This window comes from Anarhichas minor, unplaced genomic scaffold (genome assembly GCF_050575085.1).
Source record: "Anarhichas minor isolate MPS153535 unplaced genomic scaffold, ASM5057508v1 ptg000015l, whole genome shotgun sequence".
NCBI classification, from domain to species: domain Eukaryota; kingdom Metazoa; phylum Chordata; class Actinopteri; order Perciformes; family Anarhichadidae; genus Anarhichas; species Anarhichas minor.
In genome coordinates, this window is record NW_027466461.1 from 1,361,224 (window position 1) to 1,377,911 (window position 16,688).

The 16,688-nt window shown below is 42.8% G+C and overlaps 1 protein-coding gene across 1 annotated transcript in view; it reads right to left on the minus strand.

Annotated features, from left to right (window-relative positions):
* Positions 1 to 16,459, minus strand: part of ccdc142 (coiled-coil domain containing 142) — a 121,989-nt gene extending 105,530 nt beyond the window's left edge. Inside the window, exons 1-3 of the mRNA XM_076092063.1 lie at positions 16,122 to 16,459; positions 14,303 to 14,382; positions 12,229 to 12,269 (exon numbers count right to left, since the gene is read on the minus strand). Coding sequence (XP_075948178.1) covers positions 12,229 to 12,269; positions 14,303 to 14,363 — 102 coding nt within the window. The 5' untranslated portion in view covers positions 14,364 to 14,382; positions 16,122 to 16,459. The remainder of the gene's footprint in view (positions 1 to 12,228; positions 12,270 to 14,302; positions 14,383 to 16,121) is intronic.
* Positions 16,460 to 16,688: the final 229 nt, after the last annotated feature.

Here is a 16,688-nt window from a genome sequence, read left to right on the forward strand (position 1 = left end):
TAGGTGATCTGTAGTGTGTAGTCTATGATCTGTAGTCTGTAGTCTATGATCTGTAGTCTGTGATCTGTAGTCTATGATCTGTAGTCTGTGATCTGTAGTCTGTGATCTGTAGTCTGTGATCTGTAGTCGATGATCTGTAGTCGGTGATCTGTAGTCTGTGATCTGTAGTCTGTGATCTGTAGTCGATAATCTGTAGTCTGTGATCTGTAGTCTGTGATCTGTAGTCTGTGATCTGTAGTCGATGATCTGTAGTCGGTGATCTGTAGTCTGTGATCTGTAGTCTGTGATCTGTAGTCGATAATCTGTAGTCGGTGATCTGTAGTCGGTGATCTGTAGTCGGTGACCTGTAGTCTGTAGTCTATGATCTGTAGTCTTTAGTCTATGATCTGTAGTCTGTGATCTGTAGTCTGTAGTCGGTGATCTGTAGTCTGTAGTCTATGATCTGTAGTCTGTGATCTGTAGTCCGTGATCTGTAGTCCGTGATCTGTAGTCTGTGATCTGTAGTCGATGATCTGTAGTCTGTAGTCTATGATCTGTAGTCGATGATCTGTAGTCTGTAGTCTATGATCTGTAGTCGATGATCTGTAGTCGGTGATCTGTAGTCTGTAGTCTATGATCTGTAGTCTGTAGTCTATGATCTGTAGTCTGTGATCTGTAGTCGGTGATCTGTAGTCGGTGATCTGTAGTCTGTGATCTGTAGTCTGTGATCTGTAGTCGGTGATCTGTCGTCGGTGATCTGTAGTAGGTGATCTGTAGTGTGTAGTCTATGATCTGTAGTCTGTGATCTGTAGTCTGTAGTCTATGATCTGTAGTCGATGATCTGTAGTCTGTGATCTGTATTCTGTGATCTGTAGTCGGTGATCTGTAGTCGGTGACCTGTAGTCTGTAGTCTATGATCTGTAGTCTGTAGTCTATGATCTGTAGTCTGTGATCTGTAGTCGGTGATCTGTAGTCGGTGATCTGTAGTCGGTGATCTGTAGTCGGTGACCTGTAGTCTGTAGTCTATGATCTGTAGTCTGTAGTCTATGATCTGTAGTCTGTGATCTGTAGTCTGATCTGTAGTCGGTGATCTGTAGTCGGTGATCTGTAGTCTGTAGTCTATGATCTGTAGTCTGTGATCTGTAGTCCGTGATCTGTAGTCTGTGATCTGTAGTCGATGATCTGTAGTCTGTAGTCTATGATCTGTAGTCTATGATTTGTAGTCTGTAGTCTATGATCTGTAGTCGATGATCTGTAGTCTGTGATCTGTAGTCTGTGATCTGTAGTCGATGATCTGTAGTCGATGATCTGTAGTCGGTGATCTGTAGTCGGTGATCTGTAGTCTGTAGTCTATGATCTGTAGTCTATGATCTGTAGTCTGTAGTCTATGATCTGTAGTCTGTAGTCTATGATCTGTAGTCTGTGATCTGTAGTCTGTGATCTGTAGTCGGTGATCTGTAGTCGGTGATCTGTAGTCTGTGGTCTATGATCTGTAGTCTGTGATCTGTAGTCTGTGATCTGTGGTCTGTAGTCGGTGATCTGTAGTCGGTGATCTGTAGTCGATGATCTGTAGTCTGTAGTCTATGATCTGTAGTCGATGATCTGTAGTCTATGATCTGTAGTCTTTAGTCTATGATCTGTAGTCTGTGATCTGTAGTCTGTGATCTGTAGTCGGTGATCTGTAGTCTGTAGTCTATGATCTGTAGTCTGTGATCTGTAGTCCGTGATCTGTAGTCTGTGATCTGTAGTCGATGATCTTTAGTCTGTAGTCTATGATCTGTAGTCGATGATCTGTAGTTGGTGATCTGTAGTCTGTAGTCTATGATCTGTAGTCTGTAGTCGATGACCTGTAGTCGGTGATCTGTAGTCGGTGATCTGTAGTCTGTAGTCTATGATCTGTAGTCTATGATCTGTAGTCTGTAGTCTATGATCTGTAGTCTGTGATCTGTAGTCGGTGATCTGTAGTCGGTGATCTGTAGTCGGTGATCTGTAGTCTGTGATCTGTAGTCTGTGATCTGTGGTCGGTGATCTGTAGTCGGTGATCTGTCGTCGGTGATCTGTAGTAGGTGATCTGTAGTCTGTAGTCTATGATCTGTAGTCTATGATTTGTAGTCTGTAGTCTATGATCTGTAGTCGATGATCTGTAGTCTGTGATCTGTAGTCGATGATCTGTAGTCGATGATCTGTAGTCGGTGATCTGTAGTCGGTGATCTGTAGTCTGTAGTCTATGATCTGTAGTCTATGATCTGTAGTCTGTAGTCTATGATCTGTAGTCTGTAGTCTATGATCTGTAGTCTGTGATCTGTAGTCTGATCTGTAGTCGGTGATCTGTAGTCGGTGATCTGTAGTCGGTGATCTGTAGTCTGTGGTCTATGATCTGTAGTCTGTGGGCTATGATCTGTAGTCTGTGATCTGTAGTCGATGATCTGTAGTCTGTAGTCTATGATCTGTAGTCTATGATCTGTAGTCTGTGATCTGTAGTCTGTGATCTGTAGTCGGTGATCTGTAGTCTGTAGTCTATGATCTGTAGTCTGTGGTCTATGATCTGTAGTCTGTGATCTGTAGTCTATGATCTGTAGTCTGTCGTCTATGATCTGTAGTCGGTGATCTGTAGTCGATGATCTGTAGTCGGTGATCTGTAGTCGGTGATCTGTAGTCGGTGACCTGTAGTCTGTAGTCTATGATCTGTAGTCTGTGATCTGTAGTCTGTGATCTGTAGTCGGTGATCTGTAGTCGGTGATCTGTAGTCTGTAGTCTATGATCTGTAGTCTGTGATCTGTAGTCGGTGATCTGTAGTCGGTGATCTGTAGTCTGTAGTCTATGATCTGTAGTCTGTAGTCTGTGATCTGTAGTCTGTGATCTGTAGTCGATCTGTAGTCGGTGATCTGTAGTCGGTGATCTGTAGTCGGTGATCTGTAGTCTGTAGTCTGTGATCTGTAGTCTGTGATCTGTAGTCTGTGATCTGTGGTCTGTAGTCGGTGATCTGTAGTCGGTGATCTGTAGTCGATGATCTGTAGTCTGTAGTCTATGATCTGTAGTCGATGATCTGTAGTCTATGATCTGTAGTCTTTAGTCTATGATCTGTAGTCTGTGATCTGTAGTCTGTGATCTGTAGTCGGTGATCTGTAGTCTGTAGTCTATGATCTGTAGTCTGTGATCTGTAGTCCGTGATCTGTAGTCTGTGATCTGTAGTCGATGATCTTTAGTCTGTAGTCTATGATCTGTAGTCGATGATCTGTAGTTGGTGATCTGTAGTCTGTAGTCTATGATCTGTAGTCTGTAGTCGATGACCTGTAGTCGGTGATCTGTAGTCGGTGATCTGTAGTCTGTAGTCTATGATCTGTAGTCTATGATCTGTAGTCTGTAGTCTATGATCTGTAGTCTGTGATCTGTAGTCGGTGATCTGTAGTCGGTGATCTGTAGTCGGTGATCTGTAGTCTGTGATCTGTAGTCTGTGATCTGTGGTCGGTGATCTGTAGTCGGTGATCTGTCGTCGGTGATCTGTAGTAGGTGATCTGTAGTGTGTAGTCTATGATCTGTAGTCTGTAGTCTATGATCTGTAGTCTGTGATCTGTAGTCTATGATCTGTAGTCTGTGATCTGTAGTCTGTGATCTGTAGTCTGTGATCTGTAGTCGATGATCTGTAGTCGGTGATCTGTAGTCTGTGATCTGTAGTCTGTGATCTGTAGTCGATAATCTGTAGTCTGTGATCTGTAGTCTGTGATCTGTAGTCTGTGATCTGTAGTCGATGATCTGTAGTCGGTGATCTGTAGTCTGTGATCTGTAGTCTGTGATCTGTAGTCGATAATCTGTAGTCGGTGATCTGTAGTCGGTGATCTGTAGTCGGTGACCTGTAGTCTGTAGTCTATGATCTGTAGTCTTTAGTCTATGATCTGTAGTCTGTGATCTGTAGTCTGTAGTCGGTGATCTGTAGTCTGTAGTCTATGATCTGTAGTCTGTGATCTGTAGTCCGTGATCTGTAGTCTGTGATCTGTAGTCGATGATCTGTAGTCTATAGTCTATGATCTGTAGTCGATGATCTGTAGTTGGTGATCTGTAGTCTGTAGTCTATGATCTGTAGTCTGTAGTCGATGACCTGTAGTCTGTGATCTGTAGTCGGTGATCTGTAGTCTGTAGTCTATGATCTGTAGTCTGTAGTCTATGATCTGTAGTCTGTGATCTGTAGTCGGTGATCTGTAGTCGGTGATCTGTAGTCTGTGATCTGTAGTCTGTGATCTGTAGTCGGTGATCTGTCGTCGGTGATCTGTAGTAGGTGATCTGTAGTGTGTAGTCTATGATCTGTAGTCTGTGATCTGTAGTCTGTAGTCTATGATCTGTAGTCGATGATCTGTAGTCTGTGATCTGTATTCTGTGATCTGTAGTCGGTGATCTGTAGTCGGTGACCTGTAGTCTGTAGTCTATGATCTGTAGTCTGTAGTCTATGATCTGTAGTCTGTGATCTGTAGTCGGTGATCTGTAGTCGGTGATCTGTAGTCGGTGATCTGTAGTCGGTGACCTGTAGTCTGTAGTCTATGATCTGTAGTCTGTAGTCTATGATCTGTAGTCTGTGATCTGTAGTCTGATCTGTAGTCGGTGATCTGTAGTCGGTGATCTGTAGTCTGTAGTCTATGATCTGTAGTCTGTGATCTGTAGTCCGTGATCTGTAGTCTGTGATCTGTAGTCGATGATCTGTAGTCTGTAGTCTATGATCTGTAGTCTATGATTTGTAGTCTGTAGTCTATGATCTGTAGTCGATGATCTGTAGTCTGTGATCTGTAGTCTGTGATCTGTAGTCGATGATCTGTAGTCGATGATCTGTAGTCGGTGATCTGTAGTCGGTGATCTGTAGTCTGTAGTCTATGATCTGTAGTCTATGATCTGTAGTCTGTAGTCTATGATCTGTAGTCTGTAGTCTATGATCTGTAGTCTGTGATCTGTAGTCTGTGATCTGTAGTCGGTGATCTGTAGTCGGTGATCTGTAGTCTGTGGTCTATGATCTGTAGTCTGTGATCTGTAGTCTGTGATCTGTGGTCTGTAGTCGGTGATCTGTAGTCGGTGATCTGTAGTCGATGATCTGTAGTCTGTAGTCTATGATCTGTAGTCGATGATCTGTAGTCTATGATCTGTAGTCTTTAGTCTATGATCTGTAGTCTGTGATCTGTAGTCTGTGATCTGTAGTCGGTGATCTGTAGTCTGTAGTCTATGATCTGTAGTCTGTGATCTGTAGTCCGTGATCTGTAGTCTGTGATCTGTAGTCGATGATCTTTAGTCTGTAGTCTATGATCTGTAGTCGATGATCTGTAGTTGGTGATCTGTAGTCTGTAGTCTATGATCTGTAGTCTGTAGTCGATGACCTGTAGTCGGTGATCTGTAGTCGGTGATCTGTAGTCTGTAGTCTATGATCTGTAGTCTATGATCTGTAGTCTGTAGTCTATGATCTGTAGTCTGTGATCTGTAGTCGGTGATCTGTAGTCGGTGATCTGTAGTCGGTGATCTGTAGTCTGTGATCTGTAGTCTGTGATCTGTGGTCGGTGATCTGTAGTCGGTGATCTGTCGTCGGTGATCTGTAGTAGGTGATCTGTAGTGTGTAGTCTATGATCTGTAGTCTGTAGTCTATGATCTGTAGTCTGTGATCTGTAGTCTATGATCTGTAGTCTGTGATCTGTAGTCTGTGATCTGTAGTCTGTGATCTGTAGTCGATGATCTGTAGTCGGTGATCTGTAGTCTGTGATCTGTAGTCTGTGATCTGTAGTCGATAATCTGTAGTCTGTGATCTGTAGTCTGTGATCTGTAGTCTGTGATCTGTAGTCGATGATCTGTAGTCGGTGATCTGTAGTCTGTGATCTGTAGTCTGTGATCTGTAGTCGATAATCTGTAGTCGGTGATCTGTAGTCGGTGATCTGTAGTCGGTGACCTGTAGTCTGTAGTCTATGATCTGTAGTCTTTAGTCTATGATCTGTAGTCTGTGATCTGTAGTCTGTGATCTGTAGTCGGTGATCTGTAGTCTGTAGTCTATGATCTGTAGTCTGTGATCTGTAGTCCGTGATCTGTAGTCTGTGATCTGTAGTCGATGATCTGTAGTCTGTAGTCTATGATCTGTAGTCGATGATCTGTAGTTGGTGATCTGTAGTCTGTAGTCTATAATCTGTAGTCTGTAGTCGATGACCTGTAGTCTGTGATCTGTAGTCGGTGATCTGTAGTCTGTAGTCTATGATCTGTAGTCTGTAGTCTATGATCTGTAGTCTGTGATCTGTAGTCGGTGATCTGTAGTCGGTGATCTGTAGTCTGTGATCTGTAGTCTGTGATCTGTAGTCGGTGATCTGTCGTCGGTGATCTGTAGTAGGTGATCTGTAGTGTGTAGTCTATGATCTGTAGTCTGTGATCTGTAGTCTGTAGTCTATGATCTGTAGTCGATGATCTGTAGTCTGTGATCTGTATTCTGTGATCTGTAGTCGGTGATCTGTAGTCGGTGACCTGTAGTCTGTAGTCTATGATCTGTAGTCTGTAGTCTATGATCTGTAGTCTGTGATCTGTAGTCGGTGATCTGTAGTCGGTGATCTGTAGTCGGTGACCTGTAGTCTGTAGTCTATGATCTGTAGTCTGTAGTCTATGATCTGTAGTCTGTGATCTGTAGTCTGATCTGTAGTCGGTGATCTGTAGTCGGTGATCTGTAGTCTGTAGTCTATGATCTGTAGTCTGTGATCTGTAGTCCGTGATCTGTAGTCTGTGATCTGTAGTCGATGATCTGTAGTCTGTAGTCTATGATCTGTAGTCTATGATTTGTAGTCTGTAGTCTATGATCTGTAGTCGATGATCTGTAGTCTGTGATCTGTAGTCTGTGATCTGTAGTCGATGATCTGTAGTCGATGATCTGTAGTCGGTGATCTGTAGTCGGTGATCTGTAGTCTGTAGTCTATGATCTGTAGTCTATGATCTGTAGTCTGTAGTCTATGATCTGTAGTCTGTAGTCTATGATCTGTAGTCTGTGATCTGTAGTCTGTGATCTGTAGTCGGTGATCTGTAGTCGGTGATCTGTAGTCTGTGGTCTATGATCTGTAGTCTGTGGTCTATGATCTGTAGTCTGTGATCTGTAGTCGATGATCTGTAGTCTGTAGTCTATGATCTGTAGTCTATGATCTGTAGTCTGTGATCTGTAGTCTGTGATCTGTAGTCGGTGATCTGTAGTCTGTAGTCTATGATCTGTAGTCTGTGGTCTATGATCTGTAGTCTGTGATCTGTAGTCTATGATCTGTAGTCTGTCGTCTATGATCTGTAGTCGGTGATCTGTAGTCGATGATCTGTAGTCGGTGATCTGTAGTCGGTGATCTGTAGTCGGTGACCTGTAGTCTGTAGTCTATGATCTGTAGTCTGTGATCTGTAGTCCGTGATCTGTAGTCCGTGATCTGTAGTCTGTGATCTGTAGTCGATGATCTGTAGTCTGTAGTCTATGATCTGTAGTCTATGATTTGTAGTCTGTAGTCTATGATCTGTAGTCGATGATCTGTAGTCTGTGATCTGTAGTCTGTGATCTGTAGTCGATGATCTGTAGTCGATGATCTGTAGTCGGTGATCTGTAGTCGGTGATCTGTAGTCTGTAGTCTATGATCTGTAGTCTATGATCTGTAGTCTGTAGTCTATGATCTGTAGTCTGTAGTCTATGATCTGTAGTCTGTGATCTGTAGTCTGTGATCTGTAGTCGGTGATCTGTAGTCGGTGATCTGTAGTCGGTGATCTGTAGTCTGTGGTCTATGATCTGTAGTCTGTGGTCTATGATCTGTAGTCTGTGATCTGTAGTCGATGATCTGTAGTCTGTAGTCTATGATCTGTAGTCTATGATCTGTAGTCTGTGATCTGTAGTCTGTGATCTGTAGTCGGTGATCTGTAGTCTGTAGTCTATGATCTGTAGTCTGTGGTCTATGATCTGTAGTCTGTGATCTGTAGTCTATGATCTGTAGTCTGTCGTCTATGATCTGTAGTCGGTGATCTGTAGTCGATGATCTGTAGTCGGTGATCTGTAGTCGGTGATCTGTAGTCGGTGATCTGTAGTCGGTGACCTGTAGTCTGTAGTCTATGATCTGTAGTCTGTGATCTGTAGTCTGTGATCTGTAGTCGGTGATCTGTAGTCGGTGATCTGTAGTCTGTAGTCTATGATCTGTAGTCTGTGATCTGTAGTCGGTGATCTGTAGTCGGTGATCTGTAGTCGGTGATCTGTAGTCTGTAGTCTATGATCTGTAGTCTGTAGTCTGTGATCTGTAGTCTGTGATCTGTAGTCGATGATCTGTAGTCGGTGATCTGTAGTCGGTGATCTGTAGTCGGTGATCTGTAGTCTGTAGTCTGTGATCTGTAGTCTGTGATCTGTAGTCTGTGATCTGTGGTCTGTAGTCGGTGATCTGTAGTCGGTGATCTGTAGTCGATGATCTGTAGTCTGTAGTCTATGATCTGTAGTCGATGATCTGTAGATGGTGATCTGTAGTCTGTAGTCTATGATCTGTAGTCTGTAGTCGATGATCTGTAGTCGGTGATCTGTAGTCTGTGATCTGTAGTCGATGATCTGTAGTCTGTAGTCTATGATCTGTAGTCGATGATCTGTAGTCTGTAGTCGATCTGTAGTCGGTGATCTGTAGTCTGTGATCTGTAGTCGATGATCTGTAGTCTGTAGTCTATGATCTGTAGTCGATGATCTGTAGTCTGTGATCTGTAGTCTGTAGTCTATGATCTGTAGTCTATGATCTGTAGTCTGTAGTCTATGATCTGTAGTCGATGATCTGTAGTCTGTGATCTGTAGTCTGTGATCTGTAGTCGGTGATCTGTAGTCGGTGATCTGTAGTCTATAGTCTATGATCTGTAGTCTATGATCTGTAGTCTGTAGTCTATGATCTGTAGTCTGTGATCTGTAGTCTGTGATCTGTAGTCGGTGATCTGTAGTCGGTGATCTGTAGTCTGTGATCTGTAGTCTGTGATCTGTAGTCTGTGATCTGTAGTCGGTGATCTGTAGTCGGTGATCTGTAGTCGGTGACCTGTTGTCTGTAGTCTATGATCTGTAGTCTGTAGTCTATGATCTGTAGTCTGTGATCTGTAGTCTGATCTGTAGTCGGTGATCTGTAGTCGGTGATCTGTAGTCTGTAGTCTATGATCTGTAGTCTGTGATCTGTAGTCGGTGATCTGTAGTCGGTGACCTGTTGTCTGTAGTCTATGATCTGTAGTCTGTCGTCTATGATCTGTAGTCTGTGATCTGTAGTCTGATCTGTAGTCGGTGATCTGTAGTCGGTGATCTGTAGTCTGTAGTCTATGATCTGTAGTCTGTGATCTGTAGTCTGTGATCTGTAGTCGGTGATCTGTAGTCGATGATCTGTAGTCTGTAGTCTATGATCTGTAGTCTGTGGTCTATGATCTGTAGTCTGTGATCTGTAGTCGATGATCTGTAGTCTGTAGTCTATGATCTGTAGTCTATGATCTGTAGTCTGTGATCTGTAGTCTGTGATCTGTAGTCGGTGATCTGTAGTCGGTGATCTGTAGTCGGTGATCTGTAGTCTGTAGTCTATGATCTGTAGTCTGTAGTCTATGATCTGTAGTCTGTGATCTGTAGTCTGTGATCTGTAGTCGGTGATCTGTAGTCGGTGACCTGTAGTCTGTAGTCTATGATCTGTAGTCTGTAGTCTATGATCTGTAGTCTGTGATCTGTAGTCGGTGATCTGTAGTCGGTGATCTGTAGTCTGTAGTCTATGATCTGTAGTCTGTGGTCTATGATCTGTAGTCTGTGATCTGTAGTCGATGATCTGTAGTCTGTAGTCTATGATCTGTAGTCGATGATCTGTAGTCGGTGATCTGTAGTCTGTGATCTGTAGTCGATGATCTGTAGTCTGTAGTCTATGATCTGTAGTCGATGATCTGTAGTCTGTAGTCTATGATCTGTAGTCTGTAGTCGATGACCTGTAGTCTGTGATCTGTAGTCGGTGATCTGTAGTCTGTAGTCTATGATCTGTAGTCTGTAGTCTATGATCTGTAGTCTGTGATCTGTAGTCGGTGATCTGTAGTCGGTGATCTGTAGTCTGTGATCTGTAGTCTGTGATCTGTAGTCGGTGATCTGTCGTCGGTGATCTGTAGTAGGTGATCTGTAGTGTGTAGTCTATGATCTGTAGTCTGTGATCTGTAGTCTGTAGTCTATGATCTGTAGTCGATGATCTGTAGTCTGTGATCTGTATTCTGTGATCTGTAGTCGGTGATCTGTAGTCGGTGACCTGTAGTCTGTAGTCTATGATCTGTAGTCTGTAGTCTATGATCTGTAGTCTGTGATCTGTAGTCGGTGATCTGTAGTCGGTGATCTGTAGTCGGTGATCTGTAGTCGGTGACCTGTAGTCTGTAGTCTATGATCTGTAGTCTGTAGTCTATGATCTGTAGTCTGTGATCTGTAGTCTGATCTGTAGTCGGTGATCTGTAGTCGGTGATCTGTAGTCTGTAGTCTATGATCTGTAGTCTGTGATCTGTAGTCCGTGATCTGTAGTCTGTGATCTGTAGTCGATGATCTGTAGTCTGTAGTCTATGATCTGTAGTCTATGATTTGTAGTCTGTAGTCTATGATCTGTAGTCTGTGATCTGTAGTCTGTGATCTGTAGTCTGTGATCTGTAGTCGGTGATCTGTAGTCGGTGATCTGTAGTCGGTGACCTGTAGTCTGTAGTCTATGATCTGTAGTCTATGATCTGTAGTCTGTGATCTGTAGTCGATGATCTGTAGTCAGTGATCTGTAGTCTGTAGTCTATGATCTGTAGTCTATGATCTGTAGTCTGTAGTCTATGATCTGTAGTCTGTGATCTGTAGTCTGTGATCTGTAGTCGGTGATCTGTAGTCGGTGATCTGTAGTCGGTGACCTGTAGTCTGTAGTCTATGATCTGTAGTCTGTAGTCTATGATCTGTAGTCTGTGATCTGTAGTCTGATCTGTAGTCGGTGATCTGTAGTCGGTGATCTGTAGTCTGTAGTCTATGATCTGTAGTCTGTGATCTGTAGTCGGTGATCTGTAGTCTGTAGTCTATGATCTGTAGTCTATGATCTGTAGTCTGTAGTCTATGATCTGTAGTCTATGATCTGTAGTCTGTGATCTGTAGTCTGTGATCTGTAGTCGGTGATCTGTAGTCGGTGATCTGTAGTCGATGATCTGTAGTCGGTGATCTGTAGTCGGTGATCTGTAGTCTGTAGTCTATGATCTGTAGTCTGTAGTCTATGATCTGTAGTCTGTAGTCTATGATCTGTAGTCTGTGATCTGTAGTCTGTGATCTGTAGTCGGTGATCTGTAGTCGGTGATCTGTAGTCTGTGGTCTATGATCTGTAGTCTGTGGTCTATGATCTGTAGTCTGTGATCTGTAGTCGATGATCTGTAGTCTGTAGTCTATGATCTGTAGTCTATGATCTGTAGTCTGTGATCTGTAGTCTGTGATCTGTAGTCGGTGATCTGTAGTCTGTAGTCTATGATCTGTAGTCTGTGGTCTATGATCTGTAGTCTGTGATCTGTAGTCTATGATCTGTAGTCTGTCGTCTATGATCTGTAGTCGGTGATCTGTAGTCGATGATCTGTAGTCGGTGATCTGTAGTCGGTGATCTGTAGTCGGTGATCTGTAGTCGGTGACCTGTAGTCTGTAGTCTATGATCTGTAGTCTGTGATCTGTAGTCTGTGATCTGTAGTCGGTGATCTGTAGTCGGTGATCTGTAGTCTGTAGTCTATGATCTGTAGTCTGTGGTATATGATCTGTAGTCGGTGATCTGTAGTCGGTGATCTGTAGTCTGTGGTCTATGATCTGTAGTCTGTGATCTGTAGTCTATGATCTGTAGTCTGTCGTCTATGATCTGTAGTCTGTGATCTGTAGTCTGTGATCTGTAGTCGGTGATCTGTAGTCTATGATCTGTAGTCTGTGGTCTATGATCTGTAGTCTGTGATCTGTAGTCGATGATCTGTAGTCTGTAGTCTATGATCTGTAGTCTATGATCTGTAGTCTATGAATCTGTAGTCTGTAGTCTATGATCTGTAGTCGGTGATCTGTAGTCGGTGATCTGTAGTCTATGATCTGTAGTCTGTAGTCGATGATCTGTAGTCTGTGATCTGTAGTCTGTGATCTGTAGTCCATGCGACCAAAGCTAAAATGCTTTAAAGCTCCTGGAGCTGCAGGATGAGCTGTAATTCTCTCTGGGTTCCTCAATACAAGCAACCCCCTCTCCATTATTACCATTAATAGACAGAAACATGTTTTACTGAACTAACCTGCTCTTTTTCTGGACAGATTGACTCAGAATTCTCCTGGTCTGGAAGAGAGAGACAAACAAAAAACACAATCATCAGACAAACAAAACAAATGACAGTATCACCAACATGTTCAAAAAGAGCTAGACTGGATCTTGTATTACTTTCCACGGATTCTCAGGAACCATGAAGGTAATGAAATGCCATGTGTAAGGGTTAGAAATGTAAACTAATTGAAAGGGTGTCATTTGAGAGGTCCTACCACCCCTTTGTGTTTGAACCAGAAGCATATAAGATGGAATCTAAACAAATCTGTCTTTTTATGTTGGTAGGAGTTTTAAGTCCACCACTTAAGATATTCTCTGTGTCCCAATTTCCCAATACACACTACACTGGGATTTGAGTGTGTAGTGCAAACCAGATGATTGACACCAACTTCACCAACAGTGAGCCTTAGGCCCTGTCCACATTACTCCGTTTTTACTCCGTATTTGCTACGTTTACACTGAGCGGCCACACTACGCCGGAGTTTTGGAGCACCCTAAACGGAGGAATCTGAAAACTCCGCCGAGGTTGGAGGTATTTGAGAACTCCGGGGTTGCGTTTGCGTGTGGACGGTCGGATACGGATGTGCTTAGAAAGAATTACGCCCACACCCGTGTTCGCTACTGGATTGGTTATTGGCAACCATAACGTCTCCGTCCCTGATTCGTCACACTCACTATCACGTGACCCGTACCCGGAAGAAAACAAACTGGGCTACCAGCGATTCATTTCAACATGGACAGCTATTTGCAAGCGTTGCTGCTAGCACAACAGCTACATGATGTTGCTGCTAGCACAACAGCTAGCAGCAGCTAGCAGCTGTTGTGCAGTAAAAGTCTGCATATCTGTGGAGGAAGCAGCTGTTATTGGAGTGATTAGCGAGCAGCGTGACCGGCATCAGCCCTATGGAGCAGCTCGTTGTTTTTAGATTCTAATGAGAAGACACGCTGCACTAACGTTTTACATCTTCCGTTTGGTAGCCTTGAGAGACCTTAGTCTGTAAGTATGTATTTATGAAGCATGAAAAGATGTACGAAGATATATTCTATTCGCGTGTTTAGTATAACATTTGTGTTGTATTAAATGCTAATCGCGGTTAGCATTTCTCCATTGGCGGTAATTTTAAAATTAGCTTAGAAGCTAGCTAGGCGGACATGACGTTCAGAGCTACTAGTGAGAACAGACATCAACAACACGGAGGAAACGAGTGAGAGACCACATTGATGGACCCATAATCTAGTAAACGTTTATGTGTAAGTGTTGATGTTAAAGTAAATTTGGAGAGAGAGAGAGAGAGAGAGAGCGAGAGAACCGCAGCGCTGTAACTACGTCTGAAAAATAAAACTTCTAAAACTTTCCACGAACTGTGTCTGTTTGAGTTTGTAGAGGGAGATTTTAGAGGAAGATCTTAAATATCAAATACAACCTTTCATTATTAAAAACTACTTTATTACTCTGTCGTATTTTTTTTTTAACTAAGCAAGCAATCCACTTCCTGTTTACACCGTCACGCGCATGCCCAGTGTACGTAAATGGTCACGTGCTGTCTGCCTTCGAAGGCTGCCGTCTGGACGCAGATCAACTCGAGAATGATGCTGAAACTCCCGTGTGGACGGAGATCGTTTCTATTTGACAAATCTGCATCCAAGGAGAAACGGAGTAATGTGGACAGGGCCTTAGTCAAATACAAAAGCTCCTCTCATTGATCATTTCTAGGTTATAAAAACTGAATCATCTCTGATCACTTACTGCTTTAAACTATTGGATGTATGGATTTGAGGAGCTCGCTAACAGGCTACAGAGCAGAGAAGAAAGCACCAGGGTGAACTTGAAGACTGTTTAAAGGTCTGGGGAGCAGAGCTACTGTTCCTTCACTAATGACACATGATGTGGATGTAAACGACCTCACACTCATTGTTTCACTACAAATCCAATGTGCTGGAGTGCGAGACAACACAACATAAAATGTGCCACTGTCCTATACTTTGTGAGGGAAATATACAGTATGTTAATAACTATGTGTGTGTGTGTGTGTGTGTGTGTGCATCACCTGCTGTTAGACCAGGTTCTCCACCAGGATCTGTCACAATCTCTGGGTTGTTGTGATCCATCACAGGCAATGCAGCTAAGCTGTGAACAGACAGTATGGACATTGTTAGCTGCTTGGTAAATGGTAAATGGACTGTACAAGTATTTCTCTTTTCTAGTCTTCTGACCACTCAAAGCTCTTCAACACTACATGTCATCATTCACCCATTCATTCACTGATGACAGGAGCTACCATGCAAGGTGCCACCTGCTTACTGTGATTGACCAGAACCGTATCCGGCCTTATCCGTATCTCTACGTCACTCCTCCGCATTCCAAATATGGTAACTTCTGTTCATTGGTTGCAAAAACAACAACATAACTAAAAAAGTTATTATTAAAATGTGACTTTACTCCAGGTCTGAGCCTAAGTCCACCCACTGCATAATTTAAAAATGCAAAAGAGATGAGGCTGAGAGATGAAACCATTATCCACTTCTGAATGACGAAAGCCTCGACACAGAATCGACAAATATGACAGTAGCTTGAGAAATAGCAAATGATCAAAGGTCACTGAATTTGTCGGATCTACTGTTTATAAGACTAAAAATGAGACATGACACATGTCCCTCCGCCTCATCCCCCAACTCTGGGAGAGTTCGCGGGGAGGAGAGCAAGCACCAGTTAAGGAGACGGCTGCAGCAACTGGGATTGAGCCAGAGCCAGACCGAGCTCCTCAGTGTCCTGAGAGGCCGTCTGCAGTCCTCTAGCGGCGGGGGGGCAGGGACCAACCAGTGTAACGTTTGCACTACTACCTCCATTCCATTGTCATTATTGTTGTATAGGTTTATGTTCATATATATATATATATATATACATACACAGTATATATATATATATACACACACATACACTTTTGGATATATATACTGTACATAGTCGTTAAATGTTTATACTTACATCTGTTCTGTTTTTGTTGTCCTTGTTTTATGTTTTTTTATATTTCTCTTGTTTATTTGTAAACTTGTGTTTGTACGTTGAGACTAAAGTGGAAACCGGAGTCAAATTCCATGTATGCGTACGCATAAATGGCCAATAAAGCTGATTCTGAAAACATGTTGGAATTAGCAAGCTAACGTTAGCTAACTAACTAGTCAGCCGCCTAATAAGTCAAATTAAACAACGTTAAGAAGAAGAAAGGAGAGAACAGGCTTGTGCTTTGCTATGATTGTAACGCTAACGTTACACTGTGGTTACAGAAAAAGTAAAAAGAATAGAGTAACACATGTAAATATTAAGCATTGATGTGTTTCAGTCATATCATTTAGTTTATAGCTAAAACCACATTAAGTCTGCAGTTACTCTTTAAGTTACCAAACTTTAAGGAGAATTTTGAGGTACTTTTAATTGAGTCTTTCCATTGCATGCAACTGTACTTCAGAGGGAAATGTTTTTGTCTTACTTTACTTTATACGTCACTACATTTATCTTACAGCTGATGGTTAGATACTGATCCAGATTTCAGATTCAAAACATATAATGAACTTATAATATATGATGCATTGCTATAGATAAAACCACCAAACTGTATATAAAGTAGTTCAAATGAACTTCACCTCGACCAACAGTAACACCCACAGGTACCATTTACTTTAAGGTATTTTCCTTCATTTATTTGAGTATATTTAAACAGAATCATTTTAAAACCGGCACTGTGTCGTCACGTTACGGGGCTCCACAGCGGGCACAGCAGTGTTTACGTGTGACGAAGCAGGAGCTGGAAGAGACGTGGTTCCACAGCTGTTTGTCACAACCCCAAAGCATCATCAAGACATTCTTACTGAACATTAGAAATGGCGTCCAGACGTCCATCCCCGGGGCATCCTGACGACTCCACAGAAGAACCGTTGGACCACTCACTTGTCTTCACGAGAAGCCGGTAGTTTTACATTCAGTCAGAGTTGATCATCCCACAGATCTATAGTCTCAACAGCAGCAGCAGGTTTAGCCCATTTCGCTCCAACTAAGTTTTTTTTTATCCGTGTCCACTATTTGTATTTATCACATTCCTTCAGTTAAATGGCCGCCGACAGCCAAGTATCTTATTATTGACTTACTCCTTTTGTAAGATGTACCTGTTAATCCACCGCTCACGAAGGCAGTGTGGTTTAAAATAGCATCTGCTAGCAAAGCCTGAAAACAGTAAACACAGGATGTAAAATCAGCCAATCAGGAGAAAGCATCCACGGTTGTTATGGAAAACAGGCCGCCTGCTGCTTCTTCTTCTTCTGTTCATGGATTTCCGGCAGACTACATGCCGTGCGGCCCGTTTCTGCCCTCTAACGGGCCGTTGTCAGACTGCAGTTGAGTGTTTCCTTTTTCCCGAGGTGTATTCTGCCGCTGAGGTG